This window comes from Chiloscyllium plagiosum, unplaced genomic scaffold (assembly GCF_037043375.1).
Source record: "Chiloscyllium plagiosum isolate Xiang-an unplaced genomic scaffold, Cpla_swu_hap1 HiC_scaffold_19, whole genome shotgun sequence".
Lineage (NCBI taxonomy): Eukaryota > Metazoa > Chordata > Chondrichthyes > Orectolobiformes > Hemiscylliidae > Chiloscyllium > Chiloscyllium plagiosum.
In genome coordinates this window covers 28057126-28075851 of record NW_028270157.1, presented here as the reverse complement: position 1 = coordinate 28075851, position 18726 = coordinate 28057126, and the positions used below count along the sequence as shown (strand labels likewise).

General features: G+C 41.3%; 1 protein-coding gene across 4 annotated transcripts in view; it reads right to left on the bottom strand.

Moving 5' to 3' along the window:
• The window catches only part of lemd3 (LEM domain containing 3), a 51474-nt gene extending 33299 nt beyond the window's left edge, over window positions 1-18175 (bottom strand). For all 4 annotated transcript variants that reach the window (XM_087997160.1, XM_043709656.2, XM_043709658.2 and 1 more), the window contains exon 1: window positions 16450-18175. In XM_087997160.1, coding sequence (XP_087853286.1) covers window positions 16450-17917 — 1468 coding nt within the window. In that variant the 5' untranslated portion in view covers window positions 17918-18175. The remainder of the gene's footprint in view (window positions 1-16449) is intronic.
• Between the last annotated feature and the right edge of the window lie 551 nt (window positions 18176-18726).

Here is an 18726-nt window from a genome sequence, read left to right as displayed (position 1 = left end):
GTAGCATCTAGACGCAAAGTATTCATTTAATATCTTAGCCATGCCCCTGCCTTCATGTGTAAATTCCCATTTTAGTCTGTTAAGTGGCCCTACTCTTTTTTTAAAAAAAAAGTCTTTGTTTTACTATTTACATATTTCAAATCACAAAACTGAACTGTAATAGGCCAAAGTTTAAAATTCAAACTGCTACAGTCAGGGAACAACTTAAATCTTTGAATGTAGTTAATGAAACCAAAAAAAAAAGACCTTTGGCGGTTATAAAAAACCAGAACAAACCCAACATTAGAAAACTGAGTAAAGGAAAATTTAGATTCTTCAATCCTGAAGAGAAGCAAATTGATAATATGACTGAAGGAGATAAAATACTAAGAAACCACATTTTTTTAAAATACACATTAGTTCTGAAACAGAAGTGATTAGAGGATGGGGTGGGGAAAGAATTGATGGGGAAAAACGGTCTTCAGACTTTATAGGTATTTTTAAACAACCTGTTCAGCGATAGTATGACACAGGAGCAGTTGGGACTTGAACCAGGTGATCTGGTCCAGAGGTAGGTAAGCTACCACTGCACTACAACAGCCCTCAGCTTAGTCCCCAGCCAAGCCCACAATGATAAAAATGAACTGGAATGTGGCTATTGAGGTACATGTACCGGTGTCTCACTGGATGAAGTTACAAAGATATTGAGCCAAGACAGGTGGAGGGAGTTAAAATAAAGATCACTGAAAGCCTCTCTGAACAGGAGAACAAGATTAAAGATCTACAGTACACCTCTTCCCAAGACAGATCTAGGTCGGGGGGTGAGAGAGAAGATAGAGTGAAACATTAGCATGAACTTAGAGTTGTACAGCATGCAAACAGACCCTTCAGTCCAACTTATCCATGCCGACCAGATATCCTAAATTAATCTCGTCCCATTTGCCAGCATTTGACCCAAATCACACTAAATCCTTCCTATTTGCATACCCACCCAGATGCTTTTTAAATGTTGCAATTGTGTCAGCCTCCTCCATCTCCTCTGGCAGCTCATTCCATACATGCACCACCCTCTGCGTGAAAAGGTTGCCACTTAGGACCCTTTTGTATCTTTCCCCTCTCACCCGAAACCTATGTCCTCTAGTTTTGGACTGCCCCATGCCGGGAAAAGACTTGTATATTTACACTATCCATACCCCTCATGATTTTATACACCTTTATATGGTCACCCCTCAGCCTCCGACACTCCAAGCAAAATAGCCAGTATGTTCATCTTCTCCCTATACCTCAAACTGTCTAACATTGGCAACATTCTGGTAAATCTTTTCTGAACCCTTTCAAGTTTCACAACATCCTTCTGAATAGAGGGATACCAGAATTGCACACAAAAGTTCCAATAGTGGCCGAATCAAGGTCCTGTACAGCTGCAACATGACCTCCCAACTCCTATACGCAATGCACTGAGCAAAGGCAAATTATGGGCGGCACGGTGGCACAGTGGTTAGCACTGCTGCCTCACAGCACCAGAGACCCGGGTTCAATTCCCGCCTCAGGCGACTGACTGTGTGGAGTTTGCACGTTCTCCCCGTGTCTGCGTGGGTTTCCTCCGGGTGCTCCGGTTTCCTCCCACAGTTAAAGATGTGCAGGGTCAGGTGAATTGGCCATACTAAATTGCCCGTAGTGTTAGGTAAGGGGTAAATGTAGGGGTATGGGTGGGTTTCGCTTCGGCGGGTCGGTGTGGACTTGTTGGGCCGAAGGGCCTGTTTCCACACTGTAAAGTAATCTAATCTAAAAAATCTAATCTAAAACCAAAACCCTTCACTACCTTAAGTGTGACTCCACTTTCAAGGAAGTATGAACTTACATGTCAACAAGGTCCTTTGTTTAACAACATTTCAAGACCTTACCATTAAGTGCACAAATTCTGCCCCGAATTGCCTTTCCAAAAATGCAATTCCTCACAATTATCTAAATTAAACTACATCTGCTGCTCCTTGGCCCATCTGATCAAGATGCTGTTGTACTCTGAGGTAACCTTAACTGTTCACAACTCCTCCAATTTTGGTGTCATCTGCAAAGTTACTAACTATATCTCCTATACTCACATCTAAATCATTTATACAAAGACAAAAAGCAGCAGACCCAGCACTGATCTTTGTGGCACACCGCTTGTCAGAGGCATCCAGTCTGAAAAGCAACCCTCCACCACCATCACCTCTATTGCCACCTCCGAACCAGTCGCATTCAAGTGGCTAGTTCTCGCTCTATTGCATGTGATCTAACCTTGCTACCACGAGGAACCTTGTCGAACACCTTAACGAACTCCACATAGATCATTCCTGACGGAAGGGCTTTTGCCCGAAATGTTGATTTTCCTGCTCCTTGGATGCTACCTGACCTGCTGTGCTTTTCTAGCACCAATCTTGACTCCATATAGATCATTTCCACCACTCTGCCCTCATGAATTCTCTTTGTTACTTCAAAAAAACTCAAAGCTCATGAGACACGATTTCCCACGCAAAGCCGTATTGACTATCCCTAATCAGTCCTTGCCTTTTCAAATACGCGAGTATTGTGATGGGGCGAGTTGAGAGTGTGCTAATTTAAACCAACTGGGGGTTAGAAAGTGCTCCATAAAAAAGTAACGGAATGACAAGTCAACAGTAAAAGACCTGATCAAGAAGAATGAACAATTAACAGATGGGGCAATCTGGAACAATATGTAAATTTCCCCACAAGAATAAAGAAAACCTGCAATTCCCCAATGCCCATAGATCCAGAAATGGACTAGCCCAACTGAGTATCTTCCGTCTTAACATCTAGGTACAGTCTAAAAAAAGTTTTTGATTAAGTTTTAGAAATAGTCTGTGTAATAAATATGGGTTTCTAAAAAGGCTCACCTGCTTTAGATTGCAATATAAGTATATGAACCGCTTTAAAGAAACAGAAGGCTTGGGAGATCCGGATATGGATAATCAGATTAAGGCAGAACCAATTTGAAACGCATAATATTGTAAAAGACACAAGATCCTTGGCTTTAACAGCAGGAAAACACAATACAAGAGGCAAGGAAGTGCTAAATCTTTATCAAGCACTGGTGAAGTCTCAGCTCAGGTAAAATGTTCAAATCGGAGCATAACACTTCAGGAAGGATTACAAGGTTTTAGAGAAGGCCTGAAGAGATTTACTGAGTGCGTGGTTGAGGAACTTCAGTTATGTGGAGACTGGAGAATCTAGAGTTACTCTACTTAAAGCAGAGATGTTCAATATTACGAATGGCTTTAAAGGCGCAAGCATGAAGAAAGACTTTCCAACAGAAGGCTTAATAGCCAGAAACTCTTTTAGTCTGGAAAGCAATAAAAATCTTTAAAGAAATTGGAGAAAATATACATTCATGTAGTGTTGTTAATAATGAAACATCCCAAAGCATTCACAGTAGCCTTACAAAGTCAACTAACAGAAATATTAATTCAGATTACTAAGAATTTAGTTAAAGTGGAAGCTTTTAAGGAGTGTAGGGGGAAAGTGTAGGACAATTGTGTATAGAGGGTATCCAAAATTTAGGACTTAGGCAACTGAAGGCACGGCCACCAATGGTGCATCAGGTAAAATTGGAGGATACTTAGGAGCCCAAGACCAATGAGCTCATATCCCTGGGTTTTGGTATTATAGATGATGATAAGAGATAAGGAAATAAAGGCCATGGAGAGAATTGAACAAAGGACGAGGATTCTCAAAATCAAGACATAAGGGGGAAAAAACTTGCAGGGCTGTGGTGAAAAAGCAGGATAGGGGATTAGTTGAATAGCTCACTGAAAGAGCTATTACACGCTTGATGGGCTGAAACACCTCTTCTACGCTGAACAATGATTCATTACAGTGATACCTAGCTTCGTGGGGAAATGTGTTAGGATTGCCTTTGCAAACTTCTTAGACACTAATTTAGGACAACAAATTTAGAGGATGAACTCAGAACCCAAAAAAAAGTTATTCTATAATATGCCAGTGAAATATGCAGTGTTAAACTACAATACTTTATGATCTGGTCATTGTGGTAGCAGCTTTTCTTCAGAGAAAAAGGAAGTAGGTATGAGACTCAGGAATGAGCAATCTCTCTGAGTGGTTTTAAAGGGATCCTTTGTCTAGACTCATTGGCGACAGGGAAGGAAGAACTCATTAAAAAAACCACACCTGAACTGGGCCTGTGAAAACTGTAACAAGTTTTGAATAGTACACAGCCTAATAGTAACCTTTTCCACATAAGGATGAAGGCAAATTGCGAGACAACGGAACATTCCTACATAAACCAATCAGTCAAAATAGTTTTCAGTAATTTCACCGAATCATAAAAACTGAATTAGGAAAACATTAAAGAAACACTTCACTACATTATGTACACAAACCCTTGTGACTATAAACTGACTCATAAACAAGGTGAATAAAGGAGAGTATCCTCAACTCTAGAATTATATAGAACATGAGATATTAATGATTCTTTATAGAATGATTTGTATCAACCGACATTAAAAAAACTAACTACTCCAATATGCAGTGATGACTGAGATGATTCAAAGTTTGACACAAGTATCCCAGCATTGTAATACAGTATAGATGGGCTGTGCATACAAAATGTGTCAGACCACTGCACTAAGAAGACACTCCTCTAAGCAGGATTTCCACAACTAAATTCTTTATAAATGCTTTTGTTTAGCTTTTATTCAAAGCCAAGATGCTGCACTGCCTTGAACAGCTTCTGTGGCAATTCACTTCAGTCAGAAATATTTCCAAGCACAGCCAATTCTACAAGTCTAAAATCCAATAAACAAAGCTTTATATTTGTGTAAAAAATATCATAATGCAAGAAACTTTAAAAACAAACAACTATGATATGTGGCTAATGTTAATTTGCAAACAACTGCAGTAGATAAATAATGGGTTAAATTTCCACTGGTACTGTTGTTTTGAGAGCTGACCGACAGACCTGGCCACTGGGAGAATTCCTTAGTGTGGTTAGCTTCACAGTAGGCTTCAATGCAAAATTAAAGAAACTCAAAATATTTTAAATGACGTAAGTGGTTATTTTTAAAATCAAGTGACATATATATATTTTGCATTCAAGTAAACATTGTTTTACTTACTGATCTAACAGATCTCAAACAATGCCACAAACCCTCAGTTCGACAATGAAGTGTCAGTTTAGAAGTGGTTAAGACTCATGCGATTTTTAAGAATCCCTTACTGAAGAGACCAAGACTCTCAAAATCAATCTAACGTAAGACTTAGTACATCCACTATTTTCTGGTATGTAGTCTACGCTTCCTTGGAATAAACTTAGCACACATACATTTACAAAATCCATAAAAATTTAACTTACTCATGATCCAACCAACAGTTGAGTCACTACCCAAATGTTATGAAATTACATTTACTCAATTTTATTAACTCAACTTTCAAGGTTTAATATATTTAACTATACACTTGCTTTCACAGTTCATATTAACTAATGCATATTATGTCTTAAAATCCCAGAGAATGGATTGATTACATGATCAAACATGAAAATCTCAGTGTCAGGATGTACTGATTGCTCCTACTAATATTTGATATTATTATTTGACAACCAATACTCAGCAAGCTTTTCAAGCATTCTGACATAAATTGTGCACCTGTCCTTGAACATCAGAATGTTATACCAAGAGAAAGTGAGGACTGCAGATGCTGGAGATCAGAGCTGAAAATGTATTGCTGGAAAAGCTCAGCAGGTTAGGCAGCATCCAAGGAGCAGGAGAATCGACGTTTCGGGCATGAGCCCTTTTTCAGGAAAGGGCTCATGCCCGAAACATCGATTCTCCTGCTCCTTGGATGCTGCCTGACCTGCTGCGCTTTTCCAGCAACACATTTTCAGCTGTTACACCAAGAAGCAGCTTCAAGGTTACATAAACATACGGTTACAAACTCTTACCCAGTCACTTACCTGGTACTCGAAACAGCTTCTAACGTACGTTAACATTTTGTCAAATGGAACAATTAAGATTAATTATAACAACACCTTTTCTTCCTCAAGCGGCTCAGAAAATTTGGCATCTACGGGAGGGCCCTCATCAACTTCTACCACTGAAAGCATACTGGGCAGGTACATAACGGTCTGATATGGCAACTGCTCTGCCCAGGACGTAAGAAGCTGCAGTAGGTGCTGTGCACAGCCTAGGCCATCAAGGAAGCCAACCTTCCATCCATAGACTCCATCTATGTGGCTCGCTGCCATGGAAAGGCTGCTAATATCAAATACCCATCGCACCACAATAATGATCTTATGTCAGGCAGAAGATACCGACGTCCGAGCACATACACCAACAGGTTCAGGAACAGCTTCTTCCCAGCTATTATTGGACTGAAGGGTGGACACTCGAGACTGAACAAGCAATGTAACCTGCGTGACTAAGTCTTTTTGATCTGTACATCCTTGCTTACTATGATCTGCCTGTACTGCTCGTATCAAAGCTTTTCACTGTACTTTGGTACACATGACAATGAATAAATCACTGAAACACAAGAAAATAAATAAGTTGGAGATGGGGCTGCTAATATCCTGAAATTCAACTGTATTGAGCTAAATTCAATATTAAAATTGAAGTTCTTCTATTATTGCATTGTAGAATTTTTATTTTCTACACTTTGTTTCCATGTAGGTTACTGTATCTGTCTATTACGGATTAGCTGCCATTTTTAGCAAACAAATTTAGATCAAATTGTCACTTTGCCAATTAGTCAACTCAGTCTTGAGATTATACCCAATTCTGCCTTATAAATAGTATGACATTTGTTTAAATACACACCATAAAGTGTACAGTATATACTGCAAAGAACATTCTGATAGTAAAGTTCAATTTCTGCTCATCATAAAAAGCATTCACAAGAACAGGATCAATGTTAGATGCACATACACTAATCTCCAACTTTATCACTAAACCATTGGTGACCAGCCTTCAGTTGCCTCGGCCTTATACTCTGGAAATTCTCTAACTCACTCCCTCACATCCTCGTTTAAGACACTCCTTAAACTCCACCTCTTTGACCAAACATTTTAACGTCCATCCAAAAGCCCCTTATGTGAATTGGTATTACATTGTTTTGGATAAATTCTTTGAAGCAGCTGACATGTCTTTATGCTTAAAAAGGTTATGTTTCCTCAAGGAAGACAATAGCCTAAAGGTATTGTCGCTAGCATATTAATTCAGAGACCCAGGTTCCAATCCTGCCATGACACATACTGGAATTTGAATTGAATAATTCTGGAATTCACCATCTGATGACCATGTCAATTGTCTTTAAAACCTGCCTGGCTCACTGGTGTCCTTTTGAGAAGGAGACTGTCAGCCACTTAAAACATTTCCACAAACAAATGTTCACCACTTCCACACCAAATATGGATACTAGTCTTGAAAAAGGGAAACACTTACTTCTATTCAGCCACTAACAGACTGGACTTCAAGGCACTTTACAACCAATTACTTTTAATACATTGTTGTAATAATGTCAGAAATGCAGAAGCCAATTTGCACAAAACAAATCATGCAAGAAGATAATGATCAGTTTTTTAAAAAAAAGTATTACAGGGATAAATACTAGTGTTGTTCTCCTTCAAATAACCCAGAGGTCAGATAATGTCTCAGTTAACAATTCATCAGAAGGATTTTACAGATCTTTACGGAAAGCAGTAATCCTGAATAACATGTGTGAACAGCCACATGGCAACTTGGAATTTACTATGCAGGCTTTGCTCTAGATTAAATACCACATGTATATCGTAACAGAAAAAATTTAAAAGTTTACCACAGTTCAAAAACTGGCCACATGCAAAGCTTTACAGCAACGTTGTCAGTGAGCCAGTTTTAGGATAACTCAATTCATTCGCAGGGCGAGGGCGTTGCTCCCTAATTGCCCAAAGGATGGTTAAGAGTCAACCACATTGCCGTACAGTCACATGGGCCAGACCAAGTAATGCTGACTGTCTCCTTCCCAAAAGGACACCCGTGAACCAGGCAGGTTTTAAAGACAATTAACAGTGGAATTTTAATTGAATGAAACCATTATGTGTCATGGCAGGATTGGAACCTGGATCCTCACATTATCTGGGTCTCTGAATTAATAGACTAGCGATAATACCTTTAGGCTATTGTCTTCCTTGAGGATAACATAACCTCTGAGCATAAAGACATGTCAGCTGCTTCAAAGAATTTATCCAAAACAATGTAATACCAATTCACATAAGGGGCTTTTGGATGGACGTTAAAATGTTTAGTCAAAGAGGTGGAGTTTAAGGAGTGTCTTAAACGAGGATGTGAGGGAGTGAGTTAGAGAATTTCCAGAATATAAGGCAAAGGCAACTGAAGGCTGGTCACCAATGACTTAATGATAAAGTTAGAGATGGTCAAGAGGCCAGTATTAGAGCAGAGTTAACAGAGCTGATAAGAAAGTATGGAAAAGCAAGACATTAAAGGATTTGAAAACAATGACTCGCCTTTAAACTGAAGCAATGCTTAACTGGACGTCAACATAGGTCAGCAAAACCTGCGAGAATGAGAGTTGCTATATATAATTACCTGGGCAGAGTCTGCAGTAATCTCAGGCTCAGCAGAAAAAAAATGGAAAGTTGGCCAGGTGTCCAGTGGAGTAGACAATTCTACACAAACACATTGTCTGCTGCAACCTCAGACAATCTGATGCAGAATCATTGCAGCATGATGTTACAGATGAGATGGAAGTAGGTAGTCTTAGTGGTGATGATGTGGCTACACACACAGCGCATCCTCAAAGTTAAATATGAATAGCATAGTTAAACTTTGGGCAGTGAAATAGATGAAGTTGATGGATTGCAAGAGAACTTATGCAGAGACTGAAAATAACAGCTTTTCTTTACCCTTTATTTAGTGGGAGGAAGGAGAGAGAGAGAGTATAACACTTCTGTTCATTCAAAAAGGATGTTTGGACATCTTTTTAAAACTTCAATTTCCCCATAGCATTGTTTTTGACAACGTGCATTCATATTTTACCTTTAATTTAAAATAGCCAAGATGGTCCACAGAATACAGGCAAAATTTGATACTGATTCAAAAGGATGAGTTATGATTTCAAATTAAAGATGCAGATTTGGAGGATTTCAAAGGAGCTGAGCCAAGTGAAGTCAGGACAGCTAAAATACTATATTGTCATAATGGGTTGAAAGGAGGTAGGGATAGACAAGAGCCAAAGTTTGGAGACTTGGAGGCTAATGTTGGGAGAAACAACACCACACCCAGGTCAGAACAGAATTAAAATACATATTTTAGGGGACTGGGGTGATAGGTTACCAAGTCTAGAAGTGAGGTAAGATAATGGCGAAGTGTGAACAGAAGTTCATAGAAGGTAGAATGAAATACCAGCCAAAAAAGCCTCGGAACACAACAGTCTGGCAGCATAAAAAAATCACGAAGGTTTTAACAACATTTGGTCTGAGGCAAAGTGGACACAGATGATGAAGACTTAGATATAGGCAAGCCTTGCAATTCTAAGGATTTAGTTAGGGAGCTGTCAGAGAGTCTAAAAGAACACCCAAATTTTCAGACAGTTTGGTTTAACCAGAGATAGCAACTGAGGGTGAAATTGGTTGCAAAACAGATCTGACAACTCTGAGGCAATGGAAACACCACCAGATGACGAAGTAGAGTTGGGTGTTGTCAGAGTTACACAGCAAGAACCCTGAATTAATAAGCCAGCAGCTGCCATCAAGTCATAGATAAGCCTCTGATCCTCACATCATATATGGGTAAGTGACATGGAAATTTCAAATGATGAGAACAGTAGTTAGAGGTCCATTATAAACTTTGTCCCCCTGCCTTAATTCCTCTCATTGTCAACTGTCTGAAAATGTAATTAGATTTTGGTATTCTGGTCAACTCTAAGATGATCTTCCGACGACACTGTCAAACCACCCATCCCATAACACTGCTTGATTTGAGCCTGTTTCCTCATGGCTTGATTATTCCAACGAGTCCCAACTCTCACCAACTTCTGTTAACCTATGTTCCCCGTGCACCCACTGATCTACACTGCTTTGCTTCCAAATCCCTCCACACTCTCACCTTTCCCTAAACTTCTCCAGATATATAGCTCAACATGTTCTACCTCAGCAATCCCAGTTTCACTCTCCTGATGCTTTCAGCTACCAAGACTATGCTCTGGAACATCCTCCTTAAATTTCTGCATCTACTGCTACATCTTCATGGTCTTTTTTAAACAAAGTTTATGGTGTGGAGAGAATGAAAATGTAATGCTGCTTTTAGCCTCCCTAATTTAATTTTACACAAATGTTTCTGCTTCATTCTCCCATTATTCTAGTCTCAAGAGATTAAATCATTGCTAAACAAGTGTAAACCGAATCAATAAGTATTAGTGACCAATCAAGATTTAGTGCCAAAGTTTATTACAACTGTTAGTTCTATTTCTTTATGAACTTAAAATTGGTAGATCCTGAAAATAACAGAGCGCTCATGTTGTTCTTCGTCCTTTTAAATACATAAGCACTGATAGTTAATTCATTGATTCATGGTCCTTTGCACACCTACCAACATGTATTTCCCAATTCTCAGCTCCATTGGTTAAGCAGTCATAGGGTTCACAGCACAGAAAAAGGCTCTTCAGCCCATCATGTCTATGCTGGTCAAAAACAAGCACAAAACTATTCTAACCCAATTTTCCCAGTACTTAGTCCAAAACTGTGCATGTCTTGGCATTGCAAAGTGCGCATCTTAATACTTCTAAAATATAAGGAGGGTTTCTGCTTCTAACATACTTATAGGCAGTGAGTTCCCACCACCCTAAATGGAAAAAAATTCACATTCCCTTGAAATCTCTTGCTCTTTACTTCAAGTTTGAGTTCCCCATTCATCGATCTCTCCCAAGATTAAAGTTCCTTCCTGTCTGCCCAGAATAAGCCCCTCAATGTTATGCATCTTAATCATGCCCACCCTCAATCTCCTCTGCTTAAAGAAAAACCAAAACTCTCCAGACCAGGCAGCATCATAAATTTCTTCTGCACCCTCTCTACTGCCATAACATATCTCCTATAATGTGGATTCTAGAACTGCACACAATAATCTACTTGTGGCCGAAGCAACGTTTTTTACAACTCAAGTGTTATCTCCCTTGCTCTTAAAGGTATAGTGAGAAAAGGGATCAGTTGGAGGCTGGTGCAGTTGGGGAAAGAAGTCTAATATTCAAGGCAGGCAGGAGCAAAGCAGAGATCAAGGTAGGACTGATAAATTAAATTGCATTTACTTCAATGCAAGAGGCCAGAGAGGCAAGGCTGATGAATTCAGGGCATGGTTGAGAACATGGGACTGGGATATTATAGCCATTATAAAAACTGGTAGCTTAATGCTGCAGGGTTTAGATGCTATAGGAAGGATAGCAAATGCGATAATAGAGAGGGAATGACATTTTGATTAGAGATCACATTACAGCTGAACTTAGGGAAGATATCCCAGGGAGCATGTCCCATGACGTTATTTGGGTGGAACTGAGAAATAACAAGGGGACTACCTTATTGGAATTGTACTATAGACCACCCCAGTTATCAGTAGGAAAGAGAGAACAAATTTATAAAGGAGATCTCAGTTATCTGTGAGAATAATAGGGTGGCTAGGGTAGGGGATTTAAAACAGACTGGGACTGCCATAGTGTTAGAGAATTGGATGGATAGGAATGTATTAAATGCACATAGTGTGTACAAAATTTTCTTATTCAGAATGTGGAAATACCTAGAGAGGAGCGAAACCTGACCTCCTCTTGGGAAAGCAATTGCTATGTCAGTGGGGGAGCACTTGGAGGCAAGCATTCATAATTCTACCAGTTTTAAAACAGTTGCGGAAAAGGTTAAACCTGATCTAAAAGTTGAAGTTCTAAATTGGAGGAAAGCCAATTTTAATGGTATTAAACAACAACTTTCAAAAGTTGATTGGGAGCAAATATTCGCAGGTGAACAGATGGTTGGAAAGTGGAAAGCCTTGAAAATGGAGCTAATGAGAGTCCAGGGACAGCATATTCCTGTTAGGATGAAGGACAAGGCCAGTAGATGTACGGAATGCTGGACGATGAGAGAAATTGAGGTTCTGGTCAAGAAAAACAAGGAAGCATGCGTCAGGTATAGACGGCAGGGATCAAGTGAATTCCTCGATGAGTTTAAGGGCAGTAGGAGTATGCAGAGGGACTTTGGTTATCGAATGACACAGACAGGAAGTATTTTGTTGGATAATCAAATGCCAGATAACAGTTTAACCAAGCATCAGGACCTTGCAATCTTGCCCGATAATCCAAAATTCAGATAATCAAATGTCAGATAATTGAGGCTCCACTGTACTTAAAAGGGAAATCAGGAGGGCAAAAGGGGGACATGAAATAGTTTGGGCAAATAGGGTTAAGGAGAATCCAAAGGGTTTCTACAAATACATGAAGGACAAAAGAGTAACTAGGAAGGGAATAGATCCCCTTAAAGATCAGCAAGTTGCCTATGTGTGAAATCGCAGGAGATGGGGAGATACTGAATGAACACTGTGGAGAAGGATATGGAAGCTAACTAGTTTGGGGAACTAAATAGTGACATCTTGAAAAGTATCCACGTTAGAGGTCGTCGTGCTGGACGTCTTAAAAATCATGAAGGTGGATAAATCCCTAGGATCTGATCAGGTGAACCCTAGAACTCTGTGGCAAACTAGGGAAGTGACTGCTGGGGTCCTTCCTGACATATTTGTATCATCAATAGCCATGGGTGAGGTGCTGAAGGCTAACTTGGTGCCACTATTTAAGAAAGTGGTAAGGAAATGCCATTGAACTACAGACCGGTGAGCCTGACATCAATGGTGGGCAAGTTGTTAGAGGGAATTCTGAGGGACAGGATTTACATGTATTTGGAAAGTTAAGAACGGATTAGGGTTAGTCAACATGGCTTTCTGCATGGAAAATTATGTCTCAAGAACTTGATTGAGTTTTTTTGAAGAAGCGACAAAAGGACTGAAGAAAGCAGAGCAGTGGACATTGACTATTTGGACTTCGGTAAGGCATTCGACAAGGTTCCATATGATAGACTGGTTAATAAGATTAGTGCACATGGAACACAGAACCACCCATTTGGATACAAAATTGGCTAGAAGTTAGGAGACAGGTGGTGATGGAGGAGGGTTGCTTTTTGGATTGGAGACCTGTGACCAGTGGTACACCACAGGAACCAGTGTTGGGTCCACTTTTTTTGTGTCATTTATATAAATTATTTGGATGTGAATACAAGAGGTACGGGTAGTAAGTTTGCAGATGACACCAAAATTGGTGAAGTGGACAGCAAATGTTACCTCAGAGTACAACAGGATCTTGGATCAGATGGGAGGAGAAAGTGAGGACTGCAGATGCTGGAGATCAGAGCTGAAAATGTGTTGCTGGAAAAGCGCAGGTCAGGCAGCATCCAGGGAACAGGAGAATCGACGTTTCGGGCATAAGCTGAAGAAGAGCTTATGCCCGAAACGTCTATTCTCCTGTTCCTTGGATGCTGCCTGACCTGCTGCGCTTTTCCAGCAACACATTTTCAGCCTTGATCAGATGGGCCAGGTAGTAGCAGATGGAGTTTAATCTGGATAAATGTGAGGTGCTATATTTTGTAAGGGCAAATTAGAGCAGGACTTATACACTTAATGGTAAGGTCCTGGGGAGTGCTGCCGACTAAAGACACCTTGCAGCGCAAGTTCACAGTTCCTTGAAAGTGGAGTCGCAAGTAGACATTAGTTAAGGCGGGGTTTGGTACCCTTGCTTTTATTGGTTTATGCATTGTGCTTGGGGGTTGGGAGGTCATGCTGCAGCTATACAGGACATTGGTTAGGCCAATTTTCGAATACTGCGTTCAATTCTGATCTCCCTCCTATAGAAAACACATTAAAAGTTGAACAATGGGTTTAGAAAAGATTTAAGGATGTTGCCAGGATTGACGTGTTTGAGCTATAGGGAGAGGCTGAATAGGCTGGGGCTATTTTCTCTGGAATACCAGAAGTGGAGATGTGACCTTATAAAAGGTTTATAAGTTCTTGAGGGCTATCAATAGGGTGAATCAGCAAAGTCTTTCCCCAGGTTAGGGGAGTCCAAAGCTAGAGGGCGTAGGTTTACGGTGAGAGATGTAAGATTTAAAAGGGACCTAAGGGGCAACATTTACATAGAGGGTGGTGTGTGCATGGAATGAGCTGCCAGAGAAAGGGGTGGAGGTTGGTACAATTACAAAATTTAAAATACATTTAAATTGCTTTACGAATTATGAATTTTGAGGGATATGGGCCAAATGCTGGCAAATGGGACATTAATTTAGGATATCGGGTTGGCATGGACAAGTTGGATCAAAGGGTCTGCTTCCATGCTGTACATCTCTATCGCTCATATGAGAAATGCAAGAATCTCATATGTCTTCTTAACCACTTTAATCAACCTGTTCTGCTACCTTAAGGTACCAGTCAACATGCATACCTAGGTCCCTCTGATTTTAGGTGCTTCCCAGGGTCCTACTATTGCCTTGTCTGCCCAGCTACATCACCTTACACTTGCCCAGATTGAATTCCATTTGCTATAGAGCAGACCCCAGCAATTTTCACATCATCCGTGAACTTACTGATTAATAAGATTTACACATACCAAACAGCAACTGACTGCTATGGAACCCCATAACTCTCAGACCTCCAGTCACTAAAACACCCTTGGTTTTTTGCCACGCAACCAATTTTTGATTCAATAAGCTAAAGTTCATTGGATCCCATTCTTACCTTGGCTATTAGTCTCCCAGATGGTACCTTATCAAAAACCCTGCGAAGTTCAAGTAGACTATATCAGATGCTCTCATCTATACACATCATCTCAATGAAAAATCTCAAATTTATATTGGTTGTCTCGATCACTTAGATCCAAGTTGGTCCTTTCACCTCTCTGATTTTATCAGCATGCATTCCCAGTAACTTTGAGCTGGAGGGTGCAAAGGCAAATCTAACTAATGACAGCAGCTATTGGAAGCCCTCCTAAAACAAATTCTGAGCCCTACATTTTGCAATGATGATGCCATGGAATATGGATGAGAAATTGGTGGGAGCCCTAAAAGCATCTAAAATGCATTCAAAAAAGATGGAGACCAAGACTTTAATGACATTATTTTACACATTGTTATCGGAGCCTACAACTACATAGCTGACCAAACAAATTGAATATAAAACGTTCTCATGATAAATTACAATAGTTATAATAATCCACTGGAAGGGTTTAAGCAAGCCAAGCACATTTGACCCAAATGTTTTAATACACCCTCAAAAATGTGAATTTTGTTTCTGAAGCATACGTAACAAGATGTAGTAACAGATTTAAATGTATGGAGTGATATTCCTCAAGAAAAAAAGCTTCCTCTGCCTAAGTTGTAACACCAACAAAATGGCATTAGTATTATTGAAAGGGGATCATAGTGCCAAAAAACCCTCATGACAGTTCAAATCAAAAGATAATCATGAGGGGTACAGATAGGATAAATAGTAAAAGTCTCTTCCTGGGGTGGGCGAGTCCAGAAATAGAGGGCATAGGTTTAGGGTGAGAGGGGAAAGATATGAAAGAGACCTAACGGCAACTTTTTCACACACAGGGTGGTATGTGTATGGAAAAGGTGGAGGCAAGTACAATTGCAACATTTAAAAAGCAACTGGATGGGTATATGAATAGGAAGGGTTTGGAGGGATATGGGCCGGGTGCTGGCAGGTGGGACTAGATTGGGATGGAATATTTGGGTCGGCATGGATGAGTTGGACCAAAGGGTCCATTTCCGTGCTGTAATCTCTATGATTCTATAATACCCTACACTTGTGCTGAAAACAAGATAATATGTGCACATGTATACCCATCAGTGACACGATCCAACCAAGATTTAACTATTTACTGATATTAAGTGCAAACACTATTTACAACTAAATTAAAACCTTGCTTTTGAAAGGTATGGTGGAAATTATACCAAAGAATGCAAAAATACAGTAAATGGTAAAAGTGGATTCAGATCACACCAAATTTCAAGAAGGGAAAGCTGTATTGTAGTAGATCAGTCCTGCTACAACATAGCTTTGCAATTGTAATCATTTTGTACAAAATAAACAAGTGAATTGGTCTGTCATATTTCACCTGATAAAACATTTAAATGACATTTAAATTAAGTACCCCTAGCTACAGAATCAAATATGGTTGGCCCTTAAAACTACTGTAATTTGTAACCATGACTATAATACAACTATGCCTAGAACTAGCTTACCACAACCAGGTGAAAGACATACCATTTTTGCTATACATATTCAATAAACATACAAAACGTTTCTGAACATATTAATGTCTGGCAATTTGCAGTTATCACACCGCAAACTCTGATGCTTCTGTTGCAACACTTACCGTTAAGAACTCCTCCTGTTCCTCCAGAACCCCTCATCCTTATATAGGTAAGTCCCAATATGACGAAAAACAGACATGCAGCAGTTAAAAGAAACATGGATAAGTAGTGTGCACTGAACCCACCGGTCGCCGAACCCCCCTCCCTTTTAAATTGCTGCAATAGTTCCTCCTCAGGCTCTCTGGGGCTTTTACGATATGCACTGTAAATGTGGTTACTGCCCGTATGGTTTGAGTGATTAGCATTGATTAGAAGGGAGGACGAAGGGCCACTTGGACTGGTGATAAAATTACTTGTGGCGCTAACGTGATTATTGTTTCTGGTGCTGCTCTTATAAAGACTCTCCTTCTCAGAAGCCAGCAGTCCTGGGCCAATCTTTTTGGAAGAGGAATTACGGAACCGCAATAACATGGTGGGCTCCGCTGTGGCGTCTTTCTCCCTCTGATCCTCTTCCTCCTCCTCCAGTTGGTCTCTCCTTGCGTCTAGACAGTAAGGACCGCCGGCGACGTCGTGGATCCGTTTGGCGCCGCCCTCCTCCACCATCGCTCTCGGGTTATGATTGTTAACGGTGGCCAGTAATTTCTTGGAGAGACTCCGCCTGGAGTTGGGTCTCCGGCTCGACTCTTCTTCTCGCTCATCCTCGGAGTCAGAGTAATTACCATCCCTAACGTAGGAGACTCGATTGCTGCTGGTGTTGTTGTGGCTCTGCAGATCTGTTCCCAGAGGTCGTTCCTCTTCCTCCGGCGACTGCTGGACGCCGCCGCTTGTGTTCGGCCTCCACCAAGGGGTGGGGTTCCCTTTCCCGGACGAAAGGCCCCCTCCACTGCCGCTGTTATTGTTGCTGTTCACCATTCTCGGAGGAGTGTTCCTCCCTTTGCTGTGACTAGGCCGCGGGCGGGGGCAGTCGCCTGGAGCTTTATCCGTCCTGCTCGTCCTCTTGCCGGCCTCGCTCCTTCTGCCGTTGGGCTCGGCGTCCGATTCGTCCGAGCTGAAACCCAGCAGCTTGCCCGGGGTTACGGGGGCAGACGTGGAGGTGGTGAACCCGCCGAGGCCCAGGCCCGAACTCGGGCCTGTTCCCCCGCTGCTGCTGCCGCCGTTCCTGGTTTTAGGTCTGGCGCCGCGCTCCTCGCGCAGCTTCTTGAGCTTCTTCAGGTAGACGGGGCGCGTGCTCTCGGTCACGGGACCCGGGACCAAACCGAACTTTTTCAATTCGGAAAACAATTCCGCGTCCGTTAACTGCGCCGCCATCTTACCGCGCGAGGCGTGAGACTGCCGGAACTGACGCGAACATCCCCGCCGTGCAGCACCTAGCACCTCGCCCCTCCCCCTCCATCCCAGGCCCAACCGCCGGCCCCTCGTGCACTGCTTTAAACTGGCTGAGGAGGAAAAAGGGGCCTTAAAAGGGAAATGTCCTCCACGCTCTGTAAACCCGGAATGCTCATAACAATCGACAGGTACTGACTGTCCCATTTGGGGAATGATATAGAGAACTGTGGGTGCTAAAGGTCTGAACTGAAAAGAAAAAGTGCTGGAGCAGGTCTGGCAGCCTCCGTGGAGAGAGAAAACCGAGTTAGCATTTGAGCCATGGCCAGTTCTGAAGAAGGTTCACTGGATGCAGAAACGCTAACTCCGCTTTCTCTCCTCAGATGATGCCAGAACCATTGAGTTTCTTCGACTTGGGACATGCTCAGGTTTTCAGATTTTTTTTTTTGCTGAGCGCCAGTAGCTCCCTCCATCTGTTGTTCTTTTAGATTCGACCATTAGCTTCAGGAAAGTTAATGTGACATTCTTGTCTTAGTGTTGACAGCGTCTAGTAAATTGTCTTGCGATTGTGGGATGTCTGCGGAATGTTTGGGCATCATAACGGCAGCCCTAAATGCAACCTGACTCAAAATCCAGACCTTCATTAGGCTGAGCGAGACTACCTGGACGCTTTCAAAAAATGTTTTTGTTCGTTCATGGGACGCGAGTATCAACGTCGAAGGCAGCTAACACTTAGTTGTTCTTTAAAAGGTGACGATGAGTTGCCTTCTTGAACCACAGCAAACCATGTACCTGCACCACAAGTGATGACTGCAGTTTCAGAGTGGTCTAGAGACATCGTCATAACTGAAGCAAATTGTGTTAATTTCCGCATCTTTCATTCGAGTTTGCCTTTCTAAGACATACTTATTTTTCTCCATTCACTTCCTATTGCAACAATAGTTTCTTCAGATGTGGCAAGCAAGTAACTGATTTTCAACTAGGATTTCCAACTTTGGTTAGACATATTCCAAAAG